General features: G+C 43.4%; 6 protein-coding genes across 9 annotated transcripts in view; 4 read left to right on the plus strand and 2 right to left on the minus strand.

Moving 5' to 3' along the window:
* The window catches only part of DHRS3 (dehydrogenase/reductase 3), an 80,734-nt gene extending 74,210 nt beyond the window's left edge, over window positions 1-6,524 (minus strand). The window contains exon 1 of the mRNA XM_074924866.1: window positions 6,422-6,524. The gene's annotated coding sequence lies outside the window, so the exon portion shown is untranslated. The remainder of the gene's footprint in view (window positions 1-6,421) is intronic.
* The window catches only part of LRRC38 (leucine rich repeat containing 38), an 87,368-nt gene that overhangs the window by 29,391 nt on the left and 36,979 nt on the right, over window positions 1-20,998 (minus strand). The window contains exon 4 of one of the 3 annotated variants that reach the window (XR_012635012.1): window positions 9,392-9,715. The exons of the other annotated variants lie outside the window; for them this stretch is intronic. The gene's annotated coding sequence lies outside the window, so the exon portion shown is untranslated. Of the gene's footprint in view, window positions 1-9,391; window positions 9,716-20,998 lie in introns of those variants that run through there. 3 annotated transcript variants of the gene reach the window in all.
* Window positions 927-5,265, plus strand: LOC141969264 (arylacetamide deacetylase-like 4). The gene is made up of 4 exons (XM_074924860.1): window positions 927-1,103; window positions 2,363-2,579; window positions 2,946-3,009; window positions 3,733-5,265. The coding sequence occupies exons 1-4, from the start codon at window positions 927-929 to the stop codon at window positions 4,505-4,507; spliced, it is 1,233 nt and encodes a 410-aa protein (XP_074780961.1). The 3' UTR covers window positions 4,508-5,265.
* LOC141969266 (arylacetamide deacetylase-like 4) lies at window positions 5,684-9,194 on the plus strand. Its single transcript, XM_074924863.1, has 4 exons — window positions 5,684-5,860; window positions 6,750-6,966; window positions 7,247-7,310; window positions 8,151-9,194. Exons 1-4 carry the CDS (start codon window positions 5,684-5,686, stop codon window positions 8,923-8,925), a joined length of 1,233 nt encoding a protein of 410 aa, XP_074780964.1. The 3' UTR covers window positions 8,926-9,194.
* On the plus strand, window positions 10,540-14,968 carry LOC141969265 (arylacetamide deacetylase-like 4). Its single transcript, XM_074924861.1, has 4 exons — window positions 10,540-10,800; window positions 12,769-12,985; window positions 13,191-13,254; window positions 13,947-14,968. Exons 1-4 carry the CDS (start codon window positions 10,633-10,635, stop codon window positions 14,719-14,721), a joined length of 1,224 nt encoding a protein of 407 aa, XP_074780962.1. The 5' UTR covers window positions 10,540-10,632; the 3' UTR covers window positions 14,722-14,968.
* CFAP107 (cilia and flagella associated protein 107) lies at window positions 15,073-19,597 on the plus strand. 2 transcript variants are annotated; one of them, XM_074924869.1, is made up of 4 exons: window positions 15,073-15,500; window positions 16,521-16,634; window positions 17,521-17,698; window positions 18,332-19,597. In XM_074924869.1, the coding sequence occupies exons 1-4, from the start codon at window positions 15,402-15,404 to the stop codon at window positions 18,628-18,630; spliced, it is 690 nt and encodes a 229-aa protein (XP_074780970.1). In that variant the 5' UTR covers window positions 15,073-15,401; the 3' UTR covers window positions 18,631-19,597. The 2 variants fall into 2 exon arrangements, with proteins under 2 accessions (XP_074780970.1, XP_074780971.1); XM_074924870.1 differs by lacking the exon at window positions 16,521-16,634.

The raw sequence follows: 20,998 nt of genomic DNA on the forward strand, positions 1-20,998 counted from the left end.
AAATGAAAAACAAAATAAAATTGCAACATGTCTGCTTAATGAAGTTAGATTTTTACCTGTTTCATTTCCCTGGGAATTTGCAATTTCAACAATGTTCCAACATCCTAGTTCTCTGAAGAGTCGCAGACTCAGATTCACAATTAATACCTCAAGCACCATTTACACTACAGCATCTCTACGTTACCACAATCCCATTCTACAGCAAGAACAGCATAAAGCAGTTTGATTTGAAACTCTTTAATTGTTGATTACCTTAAGTCATTTTATGCTGTACCTGTTGCACACTAAGAGTTACTGAAGTTTACCTGGTACCAGGTAACCCAATCATGAATCTAAACTCAGCCTCCGGTGTTGTTTTTTAAGCATGTTCTTCTTTTAGAAGAAAACGCAAATACTAAAAAAACTGAGATTGAGGTAATGATGTAATTTTATAGATGCACCTTTCCAAAAACATACTGGTGACAATCCATTTAGCGACTTGGACTGATAATCATATGCAGGCTTATTTCTCTGCATAACCCTTGAGAAACTGTTCTTCAGAATAGTGTTTTATAGCATCACAAACCCAAAGCACACAAATGCCCTGTGTCCATTTCCCACCTCTAATTAATTTAACATTAATGCAGTTTATTCATAACACTCTTCTCCCAGCTAAGGACTGGTTTTCTGCAAAAATTCTGAAATGATGCTGGCAAGGATCTTTTAATGAATTTGGACTTTGACCAACTTATCTTTTGTGAAATAAAGGGCGCGGGCGGAAGGAATGTGGGAGAGGAAAAGAGACCTACTAATGTATTTGTAAAAGGGAGAAGAAAGGATTTTACTGGAACGACCTTATGACGAACAAAGAATCAGGAAGTAACAAGCCAAAGATATCTGGGAAAGTCAAATCAAAGACATTTCAGATCACTTTGCTGCTCAGCAAAATGGCAGTTGTATACACACTGCTGGTGTTATTCTTAGCAGTTTTTGTTGCTGGATTTATATTGTTGGTCATGGGGGCAATTAATTTTGATTTCTCCAACTCAGAAATTCCTCCTGGAGTGAATCAGCCTGTAAAGCTCCGAATCATTCACATAATTTTAATAAGCAGAGCTGTGGTGGTAAGTAAACCTGGTGTGATGTCTGGGGGAAGAACAGTGAACCTGTATTTTAAACTTAATACAATGCTAGAACCCTGCTTGGGAATAATTTTCAGAGAGGAGAGAGGGCATTGCTATTATGCTGCATATTGTACTTAGAAGCTCAGTTTTGCTCAAGAAACCTTTACCAGATTTTTTTACACTACGCTGCATTATCACAGTCCTGCCTAGCTCTTACATTAGGCATTATGTAAACACTGCCTAACAAAAGCATTTGAAAGTCGGATTGCTTCTACAATGGGTTGTGCTAATCTAGCAATAATTTGATTAAGAACTCTTATACATGGTGGATCACTTATATTTCTGTCTAGGTGCAAAATATATCAGATGTCTTTGGGTCAAGCTTTCAGGCTTTTCTTGGACTCAGGGATGAGGAGTTATGTATTTATTTTGAAGATAACATTGGAAACTGAGTATTTCAGAACTGGTTTTGCAAGGGGCAGTTTTTGTCACACAACTGACAAAATTAGGTAACGATGCTCAAGAGGAGCTGCAGGAATTCCATCTCCCTTGAACACATATTTATAACTCCTGAAGCAACTAGGCAGGCTTGTCTGGTGGGAATGACGGGTTCTGGTGAGGCCAAATTCTTCAGGTGAACTGGCCTGGAAAAGAGTGGGAGGCTAACCAGCCCACAAGAGCTGAAGCTCTTACCAGCACTCGACGTCTGGTGATCTCTGCTGACAAAGGATCTCACTATCAGGACTATTTCCAGGTAATGATAGATGTTGAGATGACGGAAGGTCAGTGAAGATTTCTGAGATGAATCAAAAAGCAATTATCAAATATATTCTCAACTTAGTCAACTCTGCTTTGGGCAAGTGTCCATATCATGAAAATCAGCACCAGAACTATCATCTTTCGCTGTTTTCACATCTTCTCAGGGCAAGGACAAAATAACCAGTGAAAACCAAGCTCGTTTTCAATGTTAGGTAAAGGACCCGCTGAGAAAGCAAAGGGATGCATTTCAAACAGTCTTTGTTAATGCTGCATTGTTTTGGGATGATGTTCTTTGGTGAACACTGCTGTTCATGTGACCTCTCATGATGCTACTGTTATTTGTTCAGTTGTACTGCACCTGTACCACTACTCAAATATTTTATGATTGCCCTAAAATATACAACTTAGACAACATGGGTATAACTGCCCATACAGTTCCTTTACTTTGGAAAATACAGAATCTCTTGAGTGAACTCCCTATTCACTTTGCCTTTGAGCAGGGAAAGATTTTGGAAAATATTGGCATCTGCAGTCAGGTTGGCTTTGTCCGGTACATTCAAGGTAGAAAGACTCCAGGAGTGGACCCGAAGCTCTTCATCAAGGATCTGTGGTTTGAGAAAGTGCCTGTAAGGATTTATCAGCCTAAGGCCCCATCTGCCAGCCAAAGGAGAGGAGTTATGTTTTTCCATGGAGGAGGATGGGTATTTGGAAGTCTGGGTAAGATATCTAACAGGAAAAAAATTATAATTAAAGAAGTATCTATTTCATAAATGGTAAAGTTGGTTGTTGCTTGATCTGTAGCAATCATGAGGTTTGAGTATAAACAGATGCACTCTCTTAAGTCTTGCTGTCAGAAGCAAGCATCTGCTGCACATTATGTGATTTTTCTTAAAGAAAATGAGATACGAGGGGAAAAAAATACAGTAAGAAAATACTGAAATAAGAATATGAGGGGGTACAAAAGATCCGAGAAGCTATGTAGGAAGGGGCAGAGAAAAGCAGAGAGCATGTTCTTCTTGCAATTCTTTGACTTATGCAAAAAAACAAAGCAAACACAAACCCCTCCAAATATGTTTCTTTCAGAGACGCATGAAAAGCTATGCCGCTTTATTGCCAGAGAAAGTGAATCAGTAGTTGTATCTGTCGGGTGAGTCTTTCCTCATGCTAAATACCACTTTATAGCCCCCCCTGATCACAGCAACAACCATTCTCAAATAAATGTTTCTGTGGGACTTGTCAAGCATATGATGTACAAATTCACCCTGCTCTTGTTTGGAGTCACTGAAGACTGACTCAGGCTAAGTCTTCACTGTCTGACAACATCAGAAATAATGCCTTGGGATATATAGCTGGGAAATGAAGTTTTGAATCAATGTTTTCAAATTCCAAACTCAAAACTGATAATAGATAGTAAGCCCTATATTTTACTTAATCTTTATTCAAGGAAACTCTGCTTGATGCTTACAGAAGCACTACGTATTCGAATGACAAGCTAATATCATCACTATACTGACATAACGATTTGGATTATGAGGATATAGTTGCACTGTAACAAAGACATAAACCAGAAGTATTGTAATTTGCATCCAACCCATGGAAAGCTAAAGCATAAAACAACTAAATGACTGTCAATAAAACCTAGACACAGCTGGCAGCTGAGTACTCCTGTGTTGTTAAAGACCTGAGAAATGTCCTAAACAGATCTGCACCACCCGGTCCAACTAGCCTCAGTTTATTTATGATCAACCTATGGAGAAAGGGAAAATTATGAGGTAATCAGAGTATTGCTGGTTGCAGGAAACAGCATTTTCAGCAATACATTTCATTAGTATTTCCTTCTCTTCCTTTTGTTGTCTCTTCTCTGTACTAGGTACCGTTTAGCCCCCGAACACAAATACCCTGCCGCATACGAAGACTGTCTTAATGCCACCATACACTTTATGAAGAATATAGAGCATTATGGGGTGGATCCTGCCCGTATAATTGTCTGCGGGGACAGTGCTGGGGGCAATCTAGCAGCTGCTGTTAGCCAGACCCTTGCAGGTGGCTCAGACCTCCCCAAACTGCGTGCTCAGATCTTGATCTACCCAGGTCTGCAGGCAGTGGACTTCAATTTACCATCCTATCAGCAGAATCACAGAGTCCCTCTCTTATTCCGAGAACGTGCTGCTTTCTACGTGTTACAGTACCTAAATGGGAATGCAACAAACCTGGAAGAGGTCTTGGAGGGCTCTCATATTCCTATAGATATTAAATTAAATTATAGGAAGTGGGTGAGTCCAGATAACATCCCCGAAAAATTTAAGGCCAGAGGCTACAAACCACATGTGCTACTTGACTGTACAAATGAAGTTTTTGAGGAAGTGAAAAGACTCTGTGAGCCCAACCTGTGCCCGCTCTTAGTTGAAGACGCTATTGTTCAGCAGCTGCCCGAGTCCTTCATCTTGACCTGCGAGTATGACGTGCTGAGGGACGACGGCTTGCTCTACAAGAAGAGATTGGAGGACAACGGTGTTCAAGTGACCTGGTACCACCTCGAGGATGGATTCCATGGAATCATAAGCCTGTATGATTATTGTGGTTTCTCATTTCCAGCTGGGAAAAGGGGTTTGGACAGTGTTGTTAACTTCCTAAAAAGCTTATAGAAACAATTTTCCTTCCTTCTGTAAGAACTGACAATCTTCTGTGGTCTTTTATGCTTCTGAATTCCACATAAGAAGTTTAGATAGGACAATCTGTTAATTAGCAATTATGCCAGTGTGACCACTGAAAAAGATATTTCAAGAATGCTATGAAAGTTTCTTTTAGTGCCGTTTGAAGTATTCCATGTGCAGTCTGCCTGTTTTAATGATCTATTTGGATGAAGCACTCGCTACTCTCTCAGTAAATACTAAAGATTCAGTAAAATTTTAGATCAACATCTGGTCTGACCCATTTTATTCAGTTATGATCTATGGTTTCATTCTTCCTAGAAGGCGAAATGTGTTTTGGTAAAGGAGAAAGATACTGGTATTACAATGCTATAATGCTTGTGCTATATGCTCCATGTAGCATCTGAGTCTAAGATTCCCAGGGACCAACTTGCAGAAAATTTCTAAGGGCTAGGTAACTAGTATTTTAGACTTGAAAAAAATGAAGTCAGAACTGCAACTGTCCTCATCAAGGGTGCTCTATTAACAGCTTTCTGTAAAACACAATGGAGGAAATGTTCTAAATGTTTTCCTATGTTTATCAAACATGCAAGTATGGTGAAAAACTTATTCCTGTGCTTAAATACTCTAACAGCAAAATAAGATTGATGCATTTGCTTTTGTAGCGCACACGTTAACTTTTTTTCCCCTAGTTTTTTCCAGTTTTCTAAACATCGTTGCTAAAACCCTATATTCCAAACTACTTAAGGAATGTCCACAATACAGGAAGCCACATGTGGCTGAAGATCAGATGCAAGAGACAATTTAACCTCCACATCAGTTGCCTCTCCTTGTAAATAGCAACCTGTCATAAACTAGAATTTTATTCAGTACTTAACTGCTATCTCTCTGAACAATCTTTCATGTCATCCGCAATCCAAGAATACCATGCAGAATACTAGGCCCTGTATGAGTCCCACAATTAATGTGAAGCTAAACAGGAAATAAAATACATTCTCCTCAGCCTTTTCTGCAGTGTGATGCATGCTGGCAGCCTTCATGTTTCCAAGGTCTTTAAAGTGTGTGGCACCTGACAGATCTGTTGTACTTGGACCGCTCTAAGGTTTACTGTTATCTGAGAAAGCTAAATCAAAGATAGGCGTAAAGACGCCTCACCTTTGATTAAGGGAAATGGTGTTTTTTTATATACTGTTAGTGATACTTCTGGTGATTTTTACTGCTTCATTCATACTAGCAATTATAGAAACAATTCAATCTGACTACTTCAATCTCAGTATCCCTCCTGGAGTGAATAATCCCGGAAAACTTCGAATTCTCCTTGCTTCTATGATTACAACATCTGCTGTGGTGAGTTAGTCTGCCATGATTTCTGCCAGAAATATGGTTTAGGTGTTATTTTTTGTAAGATTATATGTGTAAATACCAGAATACTGTTGGCTGTATTAAGACTTAAAGAAGGCTTTCCTTTTTTGGGGGGCTGATTTAAGAGGGCAATCAGAGGTTTTGTTAGACCTCAGAGACCTTCAGTCAGGTCTTGCCTATTACATGGGGATGAAGCCAACCCATAAGAGTCCAAGCTTTATCAGCTGAGCTTCCCTAATTAAGTTTACAATAATTATTCATAAAAAAGTGAGATTGCTTTGATTTCCATTTCAGCTAAGCACAGATGGTGTTTTTAGGCCAGTTTGGGGGCTTTCCAGTAATGCCAACGGAGGGCCAGGTGCTTCTTAAGCAGGTAAAACCAGAGCCTCATGCGAAACCTTAGAGGAATGACATCTGGGTTGTAAGGCTGTAAGCGGTGGGAAGCTGATACAAAACCGTAGGGCTTGGCGACACCAGGATGGAAACTCCTTTTTTTCTCCCCGAAGCCATTTTTCCTGACAGCGTGAGTGGGACGCATGGGCCTACCTGCTCAGGCGCACGGTGCCAAAGCGACCCCGCTCGCCCAGGCGCGCGGCCTCACGGGGGGCTGCCACGGCTCCATCTTCTCCCGTGCCAGCACTGTGGTGAGGGCCGAACCGGAGCGGCCGCTAAAGGCGAGGGTAGAGGCGAGCGGCTCTGGAGCAGGCTGAGCCCCGCCAACACGAAGCCTGGGCGACCCTCAGGCCTCGCCGCGGCCGGGGCAGAGCAGGCGCGGGTCCTCGTCACGGCACCCGCCTCCCCCGAGGCGGCCGCTGGCTGCCCCCGGGGAGGCCGCCCCCCGCTCAGCCGGACTCTTCTCCCTCTCTTCCAACAGGGGAAGATTTTGGAAAAAGCGGGGCTGTGCACCCAGATCGCCTTCACCCGCTACTTGCAGTCCGGGAGGAAGCTGGGGCCGGACCCGCAGCTCTCGCTGCAGGACGCGCGGTTCGCCGGGGTGCCGGTGAGGGTCTACCGGCCCCGCGCCCCCTCTGCCGGCCTGCGGGCGGGCGCCATCTTCTTCCACGGCGGCGGCTGGCTGTACTGCAGCATCGGTAAGGCGGGCCGGGCCGGTTCCCCCCCGCCACGCTGTGCGCGGCCGCTCTTACCGCCGGGAGGCGGGGGGAATAACTGCTCCGAGACCTGTGGGAAGGTCTGAAATGCGGCGGAGATTTCCCGTCATCTTGGGCCAGCTCCGCGCTGCGGGCGAACAGCGGCCGCCGGCCGCGCTGAGGGGGAGAGGGGCGGGCGGGAAGAGGAGGCTTCCACCTTCCTTGGCTCCTGCATCTGGAAACGGAGCGGGCAGCGAGCTAACCGCCCCGCAACTTTTTGCAGATTCCCATGAAAAGATCTGCCGGTACATTGCCAGAGAGAGCGAGTCGGTGGTTGTGTCTGTTGGGTGAGTTCTGTCTACTACCCTATGGAAGTCTTTTTTGCTTCTTTGCACTTCTCGGCACCAGTGTTGCACGTCTTGTAGGAACACTCCTCCTCAGTAAACCACTTCCCCAGGATCCCAGATGGTCAGACAGAATTTCAAGGGCACTATTTTCATTTCTCCAACCCCCGCAATCTGCTAATGCAGGAAGAGTGCAAACAGACCCCAAAGTAAGGTTCATGTATCTCCCAACACAGAGATCTGCTGGCACAACACAAAAAGAAGGAATGCTCTCTCCAGAAGAGTTTTCTAACGTGTTGAGAACTGACTAATAAACAAACTTGGAAGGTGGTGATTCAGTTAGCTGTTTAAGTAGATGTAATCACCCTGTAAACTTTAAGGAGCTTTATAACAGAGTCATAGTAATACCAATAGTGCCAAAAATAATATTATTAATACCAAAAAATATAACTCTGTCCCAGTTAATTAAATAAACAATGAAAAATAAAACTGTTCTCGAGAGGAAATATCCTAAGTAAAGGCGAGATGCGGACTGATTAAATTATGTCATTGACAAACCAGATGCAGTCTCTGCCAGAAGAGTAAAATTATCTTGTATCACTTAAGTTCTGATCAGTGCTGTGTCTGAAGATCCCAACTATGCTACTTCATCCTACTGGCTATCATTTCTATGTGATCACTTGCAGGACAGTTAGTTACCTGTTTAGCAGATAATGCCACTGGGTTTTTGCTGAAGGAAGAATACTCCAAACAACATAGGGAAAGCCAAAGTGCTGTAGGAAATTTGTAATTACAGTTATGACATTTCCTTCTCTTACTTTTGTTGTCTCTTCTGTGTACTAGGTACCGTTTAGCCCCCGAACACAAATACCCTGCCGCATACAAAGACTGTCTTAATGCCACCATACACTTTATGAAGAATATAGAGCACTATGGGGTGGATCCTGCCCGTATAATTGTCTGCGGGGACAGTGCTGGGGGCAATCTAGCAGCTGCTGTTAGCCAGACCCTTGCAGGTGGCTCAGACCTCCCCAAATTGCGTGCTCAGATCTTGATCTACCCAGGTCTGCAGGCAGTGGACTTCAATTTACCATCCTATCAGCAGAATCAGGGAGTCCCTCTCTTAATCCGAAAACATGCCGCTTTCTTCGCTTTGCAGTACCTAAATGGGGATGCACTGCATATGCAAGAGGTCTTGGAGGGCTCTCATATTCCTCCAGATATGAGGCTGAAATACAGGAAGTGGGTGAGTCCAGATAACATCCCCGAAAAATTTAAGGCCAGAGGCTACAAACCACACAAGCCCCGTGAATTCAAGGCTGAAGTTTTTGAGAAAGTGAAAAGACTCTGTGAGCCCAACCTGTGCCCGCTGTTAGCTGAAGATGCTCTTATTCAGCAGCTGCCTGAGTCCTTCATCTTGACCTGCGAGTATGACGTGCTGAGGGACGATGGCTTGCTCTACAAGAAGAGATTGGAGGACAACGGTGTTCGAGTGACCTGGTACCACCTCGAGGATGGATTCCATGGAATCATAGGCTTTTATGATTATCGTGGTTTGTCATTTCCAGCTGGGAAAAGGGGACTGGACAGAATTGTTAAATTCATAAAACACCTGTAAAAACAACTTTCCCTCCTTATGCTTCTCCCACCCACGTCTCTGTTTAGGCTCCCAAGCCTCAGATGGTACTTGTTGACAAAACTGTGATACCCTTTAATGTGTAAAATACCAATTTTGATATTAATGAGCTTCAAATTCTGTCTGAACACTGGTCTTTGTCCTCCTGAGACTATTGACAGTTCAGTCTTTACAGTTTCAACATTTTCCACATGCTGTGTTTCAGTCCCTTTTCTTTTAAAGCACCATTTGATTGTTTCCTTGTATTTCATTACCAGATGATTTACTTCTATGTAAATAATGTCTGTGGAATGATTTGGATTAAAGAACTCTTGTGAATTAGTCAAGATCTTTGGGGTGTCCATTTGATAATCTCCAAAGCACAACTTTATTTTATGTAGCTAAAAAGTACAAGTTAGGTACATCATGAGCTGGAGGGAGGAGTTAGAGGAAAGCTCTGGAAATCCAGGCAGAGATCAAGGTCTCGGTGAGGGGGTTCAACATCCCTTCAGTGGGCACGGCAGAGCCGCATCTGCAGAGCAGCAGTATGAGGCAGGAGCTAATCGGGGACACCTTGCTGGAGGTAAGGGCTGCCCTCATGTTGAAATCACAGGAGCTCTATAAACTCCTACTTAATTTTAGGCTGTCTCCATTACACCCACTGAAGCTCAAGGCAAGAGATACTGGTTGGAGGGAACACTTCCTTCTCAAACTTCCTAAAACTGTCAGGTTTTAGGAAGAGAGCAAGAGTGAGTGAACCGGGCTCTTGATCTGTGTATACTGGAAGGTTTACCTGAAAGAGAGAAAATACAAACTCTGTTCATGTTCTTTCAGAGAGTAGTTCCCCAGTGGTATTTAGAATTTGTGCTGTGATGTTTCTCCATGTTTTTTAGTTTTCTTTATAGGACAAGGCCGTGTATTCCTTGACATGATGCTTCATTATACTCTGCTGATGAAAGCAAGGAAAACCAGTAGTGAGCACACCAGTATAGGAAGACTGAAGAAATTAAAATCCTGAGGAAAAATCTGAGGAAAACAGAATTTTTTACAACAAATGCTGCCTTCTATTTAGATTTCACAGTGCAAAGGCAGCCCTTCCTCTAGCTTCCGGCAGGCTGCCGTTAGACAGAATCCCTAAAATTCAGGACAAGCAACCTCCTCCCGGCGATCTGAAGATGAGTCCGCCAGGAACGCAGGTGCCCTGCAACCCGCCGGCGCCGCAGGCTGTCCGCCTCTTCGGAAACGGCGGGGCCGGTGCCAGAGCCCGGCGGGGCCGGTGCCAAGGCCCGGCAGTGCCAACCCCGGGGCGCGGCGGTGCCAGCCCCGGAGCCCGGTGACGGCAGCCCCGGGGCCCGGGCTCGGAGCTCCCCCCCCCCCCGGCCCGTCCCGCGGGTGGCGGCGGTGGCGGCAGCGCCTTCCCCGCGCGCCCCCGGCGCTGCCTGCGCAGGTCACGCGCTGCCTCCTTGAGCGGAGATTACCGCTCGCCTCAAGCCGGCAGCGCGGCCTCCCCCCGGGGCTCCGCCGGCCGCCCGCACCATGACCCCGGCGGCGGCTTTGCAGAGCTGCCACACACGGGCCGTGACGCCGCCGGCCCGGGCCGCGGTGGCGGCGCGGAGCCGGGGCGGGGGTGGGGGGTAGCGGGGCGGTGGGGGGGCGCTGTGCCGGGCCCCGCCGCGGGCCGGGGAGCCCCCGCGGGGCCGCCGCCGGGCCATGGCGCTGCTGCCCGCGCTGCTGCTGCTGCTCCTGGCGCTGGCGGCGCTGGCGCTGGCGCTGGCCGCGGTGCTCCTCGGCCTGCCCAGCTACGACATCCCGCCCGGCGTCAACCAGCCCGCCAAGCTGCGCCTGGTCCTGGCCGTCCTCCTCGCCACCGCGGCCCTGGTGAGTAGTCGCGCCCCGCCGCCCCGTCAGCGTTGCGGGGGAGGGGGGTCAGCGTTTCCACCCGAGCCGGGGTGCGGGAGGGGATTACAGGGTTTCGCGGGTCCGTGGGGCCGGCCGGGGCCCCCCGCGGTGAGGGAGGGTGGGCAGCCGCCGCCCGGCAGCCGTTTGCGCGACACGCGGGGCGGCCCGGCGAGCCCCGGCCCACGGGCTGCGCTAGGAAACGGGAAAAAAAAAAAAGCGGGGGGGGGGGGCGCCCGGCTTAAGATCCGCATGTCCCTGCCGGCCCGGTGTGATGCTCCCCATCCCGGGGAGGGTGCTGCGGGGGAGCATCCCCCGTGGGGACGCTGCTCGTGTCAGAGAAACCCCAGTGGCGTGCCGGGGCTCGTTAGGGATTGCCAAACGGCGGCGGTGGCGGTTGAAGTCTCGAATTCGGAGCTGAGCCGGTGTTTTGTTTGATAACTGCCCTCGGCTTTAGGCGAAGTCACCTTGCACAAGGAAAACTACAGCCCTTCAGCTGCTCCTGCCGCGGCTGACATTTATGGTACAAAATCCGGTTAGGGCTGCTTTGCTTAATCCCTGGACTCCCTTTTACAGCATTGCATAAACGGCATTAGAGCCCTCCTCAGCTCTTCCTCTGTCACTTGCGGTATCTTTTGATTTTTGTTTAATGTTCAGTTTTCTCCTTCGCTCTTCAGCCACATCACCTTTGCTATCACACAGACCTTGTTTTCCTCCACACTGTTCCTTACACCGTTTCCATCCTCTTGAAATTCACTGACAAAGCTACCCAGCTCTCCTGAACCAGCAGGTGACAACAAGGGTTTAACATTTAAAACTGCGATCTTGTTTAGCAGCTGAATTGTAACTGTTTATTTGTTTGATTACACTCATTAATTTGGTTCCCAGCTTCTTGTTTGTTCACTTATTACATCAGATTTACATTCCAGCTTGCAAGATCATTGTAAGAGCACTGGGAGAGGAAGCTTCTTGATTTTGCTCAGTCAATCTGTTGTGCAAATAAAAAGCAGTATCTTAAGTTGCACAACACAACTCGGCACTTAAGATTTCCAAATTCACCGAGTTTTATGGTTTAATTCAGGAAAATTAGTTTATGCAACGACGAACTATTAAAGCTTTTATTGCTCTTTCTCTATACAACATTTAACTGTCGTTACCAAGTAATAATGAAACAAGAATGAGCACAAAGGTGTGCAGGACAACACTGACAATGTGTACTTCAAGACAGACAGTTTCGATGGCCTATATAAAATTTCTGATGTGATATTAGAATGACACTGGATGTGAGTAATGGAAGTGAATTTTTTTACAGTCTGTAAGATGTGAGAGCTTGGGAAAATTGTTTTTCTTGAATCAGAGAGCTTTATTTTTATCAGACAACTGGGGTCAAATTTCTGTATGTGAAGCCTAGATTTTTCAATCTGATTCTTCAGATTCCAGCTGATACAATAAAGCATAGAACTCCTTTTCGGTAAAACTAATCTAGGCAAACTTAAATACTGTTTTCTGACTCTGTCATTGGATCTCTCACTTTCTTAGGACTGGGCATTCCTATCAAGAAAACCAACTTTTCCTCACAGTTTTCCACGGGTTTATTAAGGCAAAACCCAAGGACTAAACAACCTACTAGCATGAACTCTCCTATCAGCACACAGGAAGCCATTTAGAGAGCCTGTGGGAGATGCTTCCATAGCCATTATCCTCCTCCACGAACAGTCCTCGTGGTAGTTATTGTAACTTCTTGTGCTGTTATTATTATATCTTCTTACAGTGTATTAATATTTTACAACATTACCACTTCTTTTTTTTTTTTCCTTTTTTTTTTGGTAAGCTCTGTGTTTCTTTAAAATTTTTCTCAAGTACAGTACAGTGTAAGTATGGTGCAGAGTTTTTATACCTTGGCTAACTCAAGACTTTCAATGAAGCCTTAATTTCTTTTACCATTAACAGGGAAGGATTTTGGAGAAGACTGGACTTTGCAGTCAAATCACTTTTGGCCGATACGTGCGACAGGGACGGAAACTAGGGGTGGATCCAAAGCTCTTTATCCAGGATCTGCAGTTTAACAAAGTACCTGTGAGGGTTTATCAGCCTAAAGCTACCTCTGACGGGCGAAGGAGAGGTATCATCTTCTTTCATGGAGGAGGCTGGGTATTTGGAAGTCTTGGTAAGATACTTGCTGAAGGAATTATAGTAACGTAGAAAGAACATTCTCATCTTTTTTGTAAAATTGAAATAAGAGGAGGTTTCAGCATGTGATTTGGAAGGAAGTCTGAAGGCAAATGCCTTCTGGAATGAACGTTCCCAAGCTGTCTCAAAGATTAGGGCAATAATATAACAATAGAGCACTAATGAAAATATTTCTTTTCCAGATACCTATGAAAAAGTATGCCGCTACATATCCAGAGAAAGCGAATCAGTAGTTGTATCTGTTCAGTAAGTGAACCCTACCCAGTTCTATTGTTTGGAGATTATTGTTGCTGTGGTGCCACAGCAGAGCTAAACGGGTTTTGAAGATGTTCTTTTTTGCAAAGAAATTTCTATAGAATTTAGTGAAGTCCATAAAGAGACAAATAGCGATAATGGAGATTTCACAACTCTTAATTGTTTATGCCCTGATATACTCAGAAAAGACCCAAATGGAAATATTTGGCACACTAAGAAAATCTGTAAAAGCCCATCAAACACTTAGGTTAAAAAAGTCTTCCTCGTGCTGACCGTATGAACATGTAATAAGATGCTCCAAACAATTGTGATTTAAAGAAAAAGAGAGCATGATCACACTGTATTACTCCCATTTTACAGATAGGAAGCAGAGGCACAAAATTATTAAATAACCTTGTCAAGAGTACACAGGGAGATTTCAGCTTGACTAAGAAATGTAGAGTCTTGGTCAGGCTCTTAGACAGATGACAGTCCTACTTTACTGAGTCCCCGTGACTGAATACACTATCTACAGCTTTTCCACAATCACTGAGGAGCACCTGCTTAAGAGGTAATGAATATCCTGACCTGGAGGAAAAACACCCCAAAATGATAGGGCTGGAAGACAGCATAGGATACCATTTTCCTGATTAATACTAATGACATTTCCTTCTCTTACTTTTGTTGTCTCTTCTCTGTACTAGGTACCGTTTAGCCCCCGAACACAAATACCCTGCTGCGTACGAAGACTGTCTTAATGCCACCATACACTTTATGAAGAATATAGAGCATTATGGGGTGGATCTTGCCAATGTAATTGTCTGTGGGGACAGTGCTGGGGGCAATCTAGCAGCTGCTGTTAGCCAGACCCTTGCAGGTGGCTCAGACCTCCCCAAACTGCGTGCTCAGATCTTGATCTACCCAGGCCTTCAGGCACTGGACTTCAATTTACCATCTTATCATCAAAATCGAGGAGTCCCTCTCTTATTCCGAGAACGTGCCGCTTTCTTCGCTTTGCAGTACCTAAATGGGCATGCGATGCATATGCAAGAGGTCTTGGAGGGCTCTCATATTCCTCCAGATATGAGGCTGAAATACAGGAAGTGGGTGAGTCCAGATAACATCCCCGAAAAATTTAAGGTCAGAGGTGTGAAGCCACTTAGGCCCACTGATTTTATAGCTGAAGTTTTTGAGGAAGTGAAAAGACTCTGTGAGCCCAACCTGTGCCCGCTCTTAGTTGAAGACGCTATTGTTCAGCAGCTGCCCGAGTCCTTCATCTTGACCTGCGAGTATGACGTGCTGAGGGACGACGGCTTGCTCTACAAGAAGAGATTGGAGGACAACGGTGTTCGAGTGACCTGGTACCACCTCGAGGATGGATTCCATGGAATCATAAGCCTGTATGATTATTGTGGTTTCTCATTTCCAGCTGGGAAAAGGGGTTTGGACAGTGTTGTTAACTTCCTAAAAAGCTTATAGTAAACATCTTAGATTCCACGAGTCTGTTCATGCCTCAATCTAGGAAAATATCTTTTTAGGATATTTAATATCAAGTGATGGGTAGTCAATCAAGGGCAGCCATTAACAATGATAAACAAGGCTCATCAGAACCTCATTCCAGCTGTTAGTTGGAACATGGAATATGCAAACCTTATACAAGCCTGTACCATGCTGCAAGCCCTTCTCTTTAGCTATGTTAATAAAGAACAATGTTATTTTGAACGGACATCCTGGTTTGTCACTCTTGTTTAAAATAAAATGCGTCAGTCTGTTAAGAGAGACTGTGTCACACAGGTATGTGTGGTGTGTTGGTATAGAGGAATATGTCATATCAGAGTGTTTCCAAACATAATTCTGTGCTCTGATTCCGAACTCTGTTAGCGAAAAAAAACCAGTTGACTTCAGTGGGTTAGGAGCCACTGTTTTGGTCAACAGTGAATATGATGCAGCCTGGAATGTGGTCACTGGAACAACAGTCACCGTGGGGACAGCAAACACAAGCAGTTCCACACAGCACCCGTGTTTCTCAGCACAGACAGACAGAAGCGGAGCCCCTTTCTGCCCTAGTTTTAGCACTGGACTACTGAGTAATCTTTACCAACATAACTTGAAGGACAGTTCCAACAACCAGGGAGGGTAGTGCTGTGAGACAACGGAAGATGTGTGCTTTGCAAAAAGACGGACAAAACTGGTGGAAAATTCAACCCAGATACTCTAATGAAGTCCTCATCGGAAATTGGCTGGAAGAGAGGAGAAGGGTAAGATCAGGACGGAAGTGTGAGAGCAGTAGTGGGGCGGAACCCGTGCTGTGGAGGTAGTATACTTCTGCAGTCATCAGCTGGAGTCCAGGCTCATCTCAGAGGAGTAATAAAAGGGAGAAGATAACATCTTGCTTGGCCTACATTAATTAATTTTCTTTATGATCTGCCATTCTTCCCTCTTAAGCCAGGGCAGAAGCAATGCCTAAGCATGGGTTATACTGTATGGTTCATACCGGAGATCATATTAGCCAATTAAAAATGCTGCAGCACTTCTTATGGCAATCCCTTCAGACTGCTACACAACTTACATACAACTATACAACTTAATAATATTTACCAACATTATACAAGAGAGGCTTTGCTAACCCATAAGTTAATACTTACTATTACTTGTACTAGAGGATCTTTAATAATAATTTGGATATTGGTTTCATTTGCTTATATAAAGGAGACCATCTTTGCTGGAAAAGCTGCTTGATAGATTGCATGCCCTGCTTAAGAGCTGAGCAAAATTTTATCATTAGACATTTAACTTTGTCAAAACATGCCAGTTGGGTTCAATATTGGAGCTGCTAGGGCAAATCCTCCTGACTCTGAAAATTACTTCCTTTAGATTTTTTTTTTTTCCCTGCAGCAAAATGCTAGCAAAATGCTATATTGCAGAGACTGGCCTGCTGCAGCAGAAGTAGGAACAAAGGGACAAAAAAAAAAAAGGTTTCATTCGTCCTTTTCAAATGCTAGTTCACATGATAGGTCAAAGTATTTAACACCAAACTATGAATAATTTTTCAGGGCCCTTACAGTATCTCAGTATCTTATATTTACGCCAAGGAATGAATCTAGAATTTTACAATGGCTGATTATACCAGCTGACTTCACCATCTGAGAAAAAGTACACAGCACAGACTTCTTTCCAAATAAGTGCTTTTTAAATGTGTAGATGAAAGCAGCACTGGAACAGAGCTTTTGTAATTATCAGATTGCCCCAGCTATACTGAGTGTCATGTATCTCTCTAGTTTACAAAAGACTCTGGAAAACTCGGCAGCAGCATATACAAAACAGACTTCATTTGGTTCCCAGATCACAAACCAGACCAAACACTAAGGAGAACCATGATGGAAAAATTTGAGGTAAGTACAAGAAATTTCAAATGTAGGGCTGTGTGTGCCAGAATTCTAAACAGTGATGATCTTTGACTAATACTTAAATTATACTTTATATCCCTAAACAACTATATGCATAAAAGAAGGCACTGCAGCTCCACGGCCAGTTTACAGGATCCAGAGCTCCTTTGTATGTTTGATTAAAGTAGACTGCCTTTCCGAGGCAGACAAACAGCACATACTTCTTGGTACTTTCTGGTTGTTTCCCAGTTTTGGTTGTTTGCCTGGGGCGACCAGGGCACGTGAAGAAAATCATGTTACTACCAGCTACCATACCAACTGGGTATGGTGTCTTCAGGACATTCCATGGGCTACAATATGAGCTTGCTGGTAAAAAAGGATTCTTTTCATCAGCACACCTCTGATTTGTAGGAATGAACTGCACTTAAATGAGTCCCGGATCTTTCATAACAATACTTTTTCCCTAAGTATCATCTGCTAGAATGTCCCATTCTCCAAGGTGCTTCTCCACCCTAAATCTTCTCATCATTCTCTCCTGACAGACAGCTGGAGGGTAGTATATGTAATGCTAGTGCACAATGAAACGCTTATGAGGCACAAGACAATCAGCTTTTCATTTACAGACTTTTAAAATGTATCTGCAAATTTGTGGTCCATGTGTTGAAATCAGACTAATCAGATCTCATGACATACAGATGTAGTTGCTTAATGTAACTGGATGTTTACTTTACTTGAAATGCAAATGCCCTTATTTTCAGGGAGTGAAAAAAAAGTAGAAGTAATACAATACTGACAAAATGCTATCCCTGGTGGTACAGACTGACTCAGAAGCACACTACGCCATCTCAATGCTATGTACAAACAGCACGGTTTCATCTACATCTCATTTCAGGGCCTGCCAGTGCAGCACTTCTTCACCCATCATGATGAACCAAGAAGCCGAAATCTAGTATCGGAGTATGATGATAAATACAATAGACATGGTTACAACCCTGTGCTGCTTCCCCTCCACAGCCGGAATGAATACAAGTTTGCCTGGATTCCTAAGAAAGCAGATTACCCTATTCTTGGTAGTTTTTGGCATTATTAATTCAATAGATGGAACATGGTGCAGTGGTCAATATATAGACTTAGAGCCAAGAACCTCCTTCTATTTTAATTCTGAAAATGGGTCTTGTGCTGATTTTTTGCTACTTTCTTACCCAGTCAGTAGCTTTTTTTTTTTTTTTGATTGATAAAGTGGAAATGTTATCCATACAACAATACTTAATCACAACAGGAGGCAGTGAAGGATAACGTCAATGAACAGATTTCTTTCCCCTATGCAATAATGCAAGATGTCAGGTGAAAACAAGGAGAGGTGTGAGATATGACTAGCAGGAGAATTTATGGAGTATTACTATGTTTCTGAATTTAAGTGACATATACAGCTCTGCTAACTTTTTTCATATCTACCAGAGAGACTATGAAGAACCAGGACTCCTTACATTTATACTATCACTGCTATCCTATCAATATCTAACAGTGATTTTCCCTTTCATCCAGAGGGTAGACACACATTCCCTAGGAACAAAAAGATCTGTTTTGTCCTTAATCTGCTGTCAAAATAGTATAGATATTCCTTATGACAACTGTGGAGTAAAAACACCAGGACCAAAAACTTAATTCTGTAACTTCTAATACTTCATAATTTCTTGTCTCAGAACCACCCACCAACTACGGCCTTCTTGAGCACCTGATGAAAAAATGGCACAAGAAAGAATATGGAGTGATGAACAGTGTCTACACCACCTCCTATGAAAGCCCACCGATTTCTGCTTTTGCTACTCGTCAGCTGGGACAAGCAGCTACAACTCATGTCCTCCCTTCCAACCAGGGACACCTTCCCCAAAACATTAGTAGAATCCTGGACTATGAAGGATGTCAGAAATATCTGCAAGTCATCCGCCAACTGGTGAGAGACAGAAAAGCAAGGGATGCCTCTGTAAACCGCTTAGGGTGAGCCTAAGTACTACTTAATATAGCTTGTTGCTCATGCACGTAAGAGTGATCTGTTCCATGCAGAAGGAATGAGAATTAGGTTATAGAGGCGGAGGGCTGCCTACTAGTTAGAAGAAGTTGCTGGGTTACATTCAGACCTGCAGATGGCTGGGAATATTTTAGAAGATATTAAATCACTGAAAACAAAATTTTCATCTGTTGGTTTCTAGTAAATGAATAGTTAGAGTAAGAAAAAAAGAAAACAAAGTTGGATTGAACCTGAAAGAATATAAATCTTTTAATTGCCCCTAGTGCTTCTTTCATTTTCACACAGCTTGCTCTACATTTCTTCAAAGAGTGGAATAGAAACTTGTGTTACTCCATAACGTGTCTGAAACATCCAAGAATGAAGTAAACATTTGAAGTGACTGCATACCTAGGGACAAGGTGAACCACGGTTTCTCCCAATGCAGTACGCAAGCAGACCTTGATTGCCCTTGGCTTTACATCCTGAATGGCACCTAGTGGTAGATAAGCTGCAAAGTGAGCTACATTACCTGACCTTACATTACCAAACAGTAAACCTAGAAGAAATTGCTGTAGGTGGCCTTTATACTGCTGGCCACCCCGATACTTTACTTGGTTAAGAAAGTATGTGAACAACCTATGTAAAAAGTGCTGACAGAAGTCCAAATTCTTACTGCGCTGCTGTGCATTTAAATCACGTTTGGTCCAGAGGAGATATTTGCAAGGGTCAGCTGCTATTAGTCTGAGGCTCAGTGATAAACTTGCAGCAAGTTAAAGGCTTAGATTAAATATATCTGGAATTAGTTCAATGCATATTTATCTCTTCATCAATTCTGCTCAAGATTAGCAATAACATAATTATTTTTAGGAACACGATAAAGCATGTTCTGAAGTCTTGGCATGGACAAGCCTCTGGCCATGATCTGTACAGAGTTTTTACCTCTGCAACATTTTGTTCACTGTGATTTAGGTTTGCTTTTTCAAGGTTGGCTTTTCAGCTGAAGGACATTGATGATTCAGATGTGTGTGTAGAGCAACAGTGGCACCTATTGGCAAAGGGATTCTTCACTAATTGGGAGACGTCCAAAAACGTCTGCAGGAGAGGAACCAGACCCTCGGCTGGCCGCAGGAACCAGAAAGCAGCATTGTTAATGAAATCTTTTAGAGATGCAAGAGCCCTGATAATTAGATAAGTATTGTGTAGGGGTTTTTTGGCTTCAAAGCCCCAGGGAGAACAAAGGCAATTAGAAAAAATTGAAAGCAAAATAGGTGAAAGTAGTCACTGAAACACAGCCAGCTATTAGTGCTGTGCTATAAAAAACACATTCTGTTGAAAAAGCATTTTTAAAGTAACCCATAAAGAAGGGGTTACAATGGAATAAAGAAGCCTTACAATGGAATGAAAATTGGTGGATACAGAAATTCTTGTATCCACAAGGAACTCCATCCAGATTAGTTTTATTGCCAATACAACTATAAAAAGTGTATTTTTTCTGTTTGTTACCTATGTGCTAATATTTTTAATGAAAATACCAGTCAGGCATGCATATTAACAGCACAACAAAGCCTATATAATATTTATAATATTTAGCCCATATAATATTTAAAATACAGCTTAGAAAATTACACAAAGGTAGTCTTCATTTCACACAATTCTATCAGTTTGCTTAAAAATCTGGTCATCAATCATTCATAATTATTAAATATTTATAGTAAATTAAACATTTATGGTTATTATCTACCGTGCTTCTAAAACCAAAGCTCAAATATGGAAAGACATGACCAGCCTGATGTACAGGGAGTTACTGAGGTGCACAATTACACATTACTGTGAGATTTGTATGAAAACATTAATTCCAAGTCTGTAAGCTGACTGGACAGGGCTCCCCAAGCACAGCTCTAATCTGTTCAACTATTGAGACATTTACAAGTAAAATATATGACTATGACACCCAAAGGAACCAAACAAAGCATTTTGGAACTGGATGAAATGCATTTTGCTTCTTAAATAGAAAACCGCACAACTCTGTAAGATATGTCAATTGTGATTAATAATACCCAGGAGCAAAATATCTGCTTTGAACTGTTTAACTGATAAGCTGTTTTCACTTTGGTAATACTAAATATGCGTCACAGATATCTAGCTAGCTTTTTTGGTGACTTAAGCCTCAAGATGAACTCATGACAGAAAGAGTCCAAGCTTCTCCATCTCTTAATCTCAGTTCAGTGAAGGTGGAATCAAACACAAACCAGCCAGTAACAAAAAACTGAATGAACGTATCTTTATCTCAAACACATTGCTCAAATATTCTACAAGACAAAATTTCAAACAGAGTAGCACTGATAATCAAGCTTTTCCCCCC

This window comes from Athene noctua, chromosome 22, assembly GCF_965140245.1.
Source record: "Athene noctua chromosome 22, bAthNoc1.hap1.1, whole genome shotgun sequence".
NCBI lineage: Eukaryota > Metazoa > Chordata > Aves > Strigiformes > Strigidae > Athene > Athene noctua.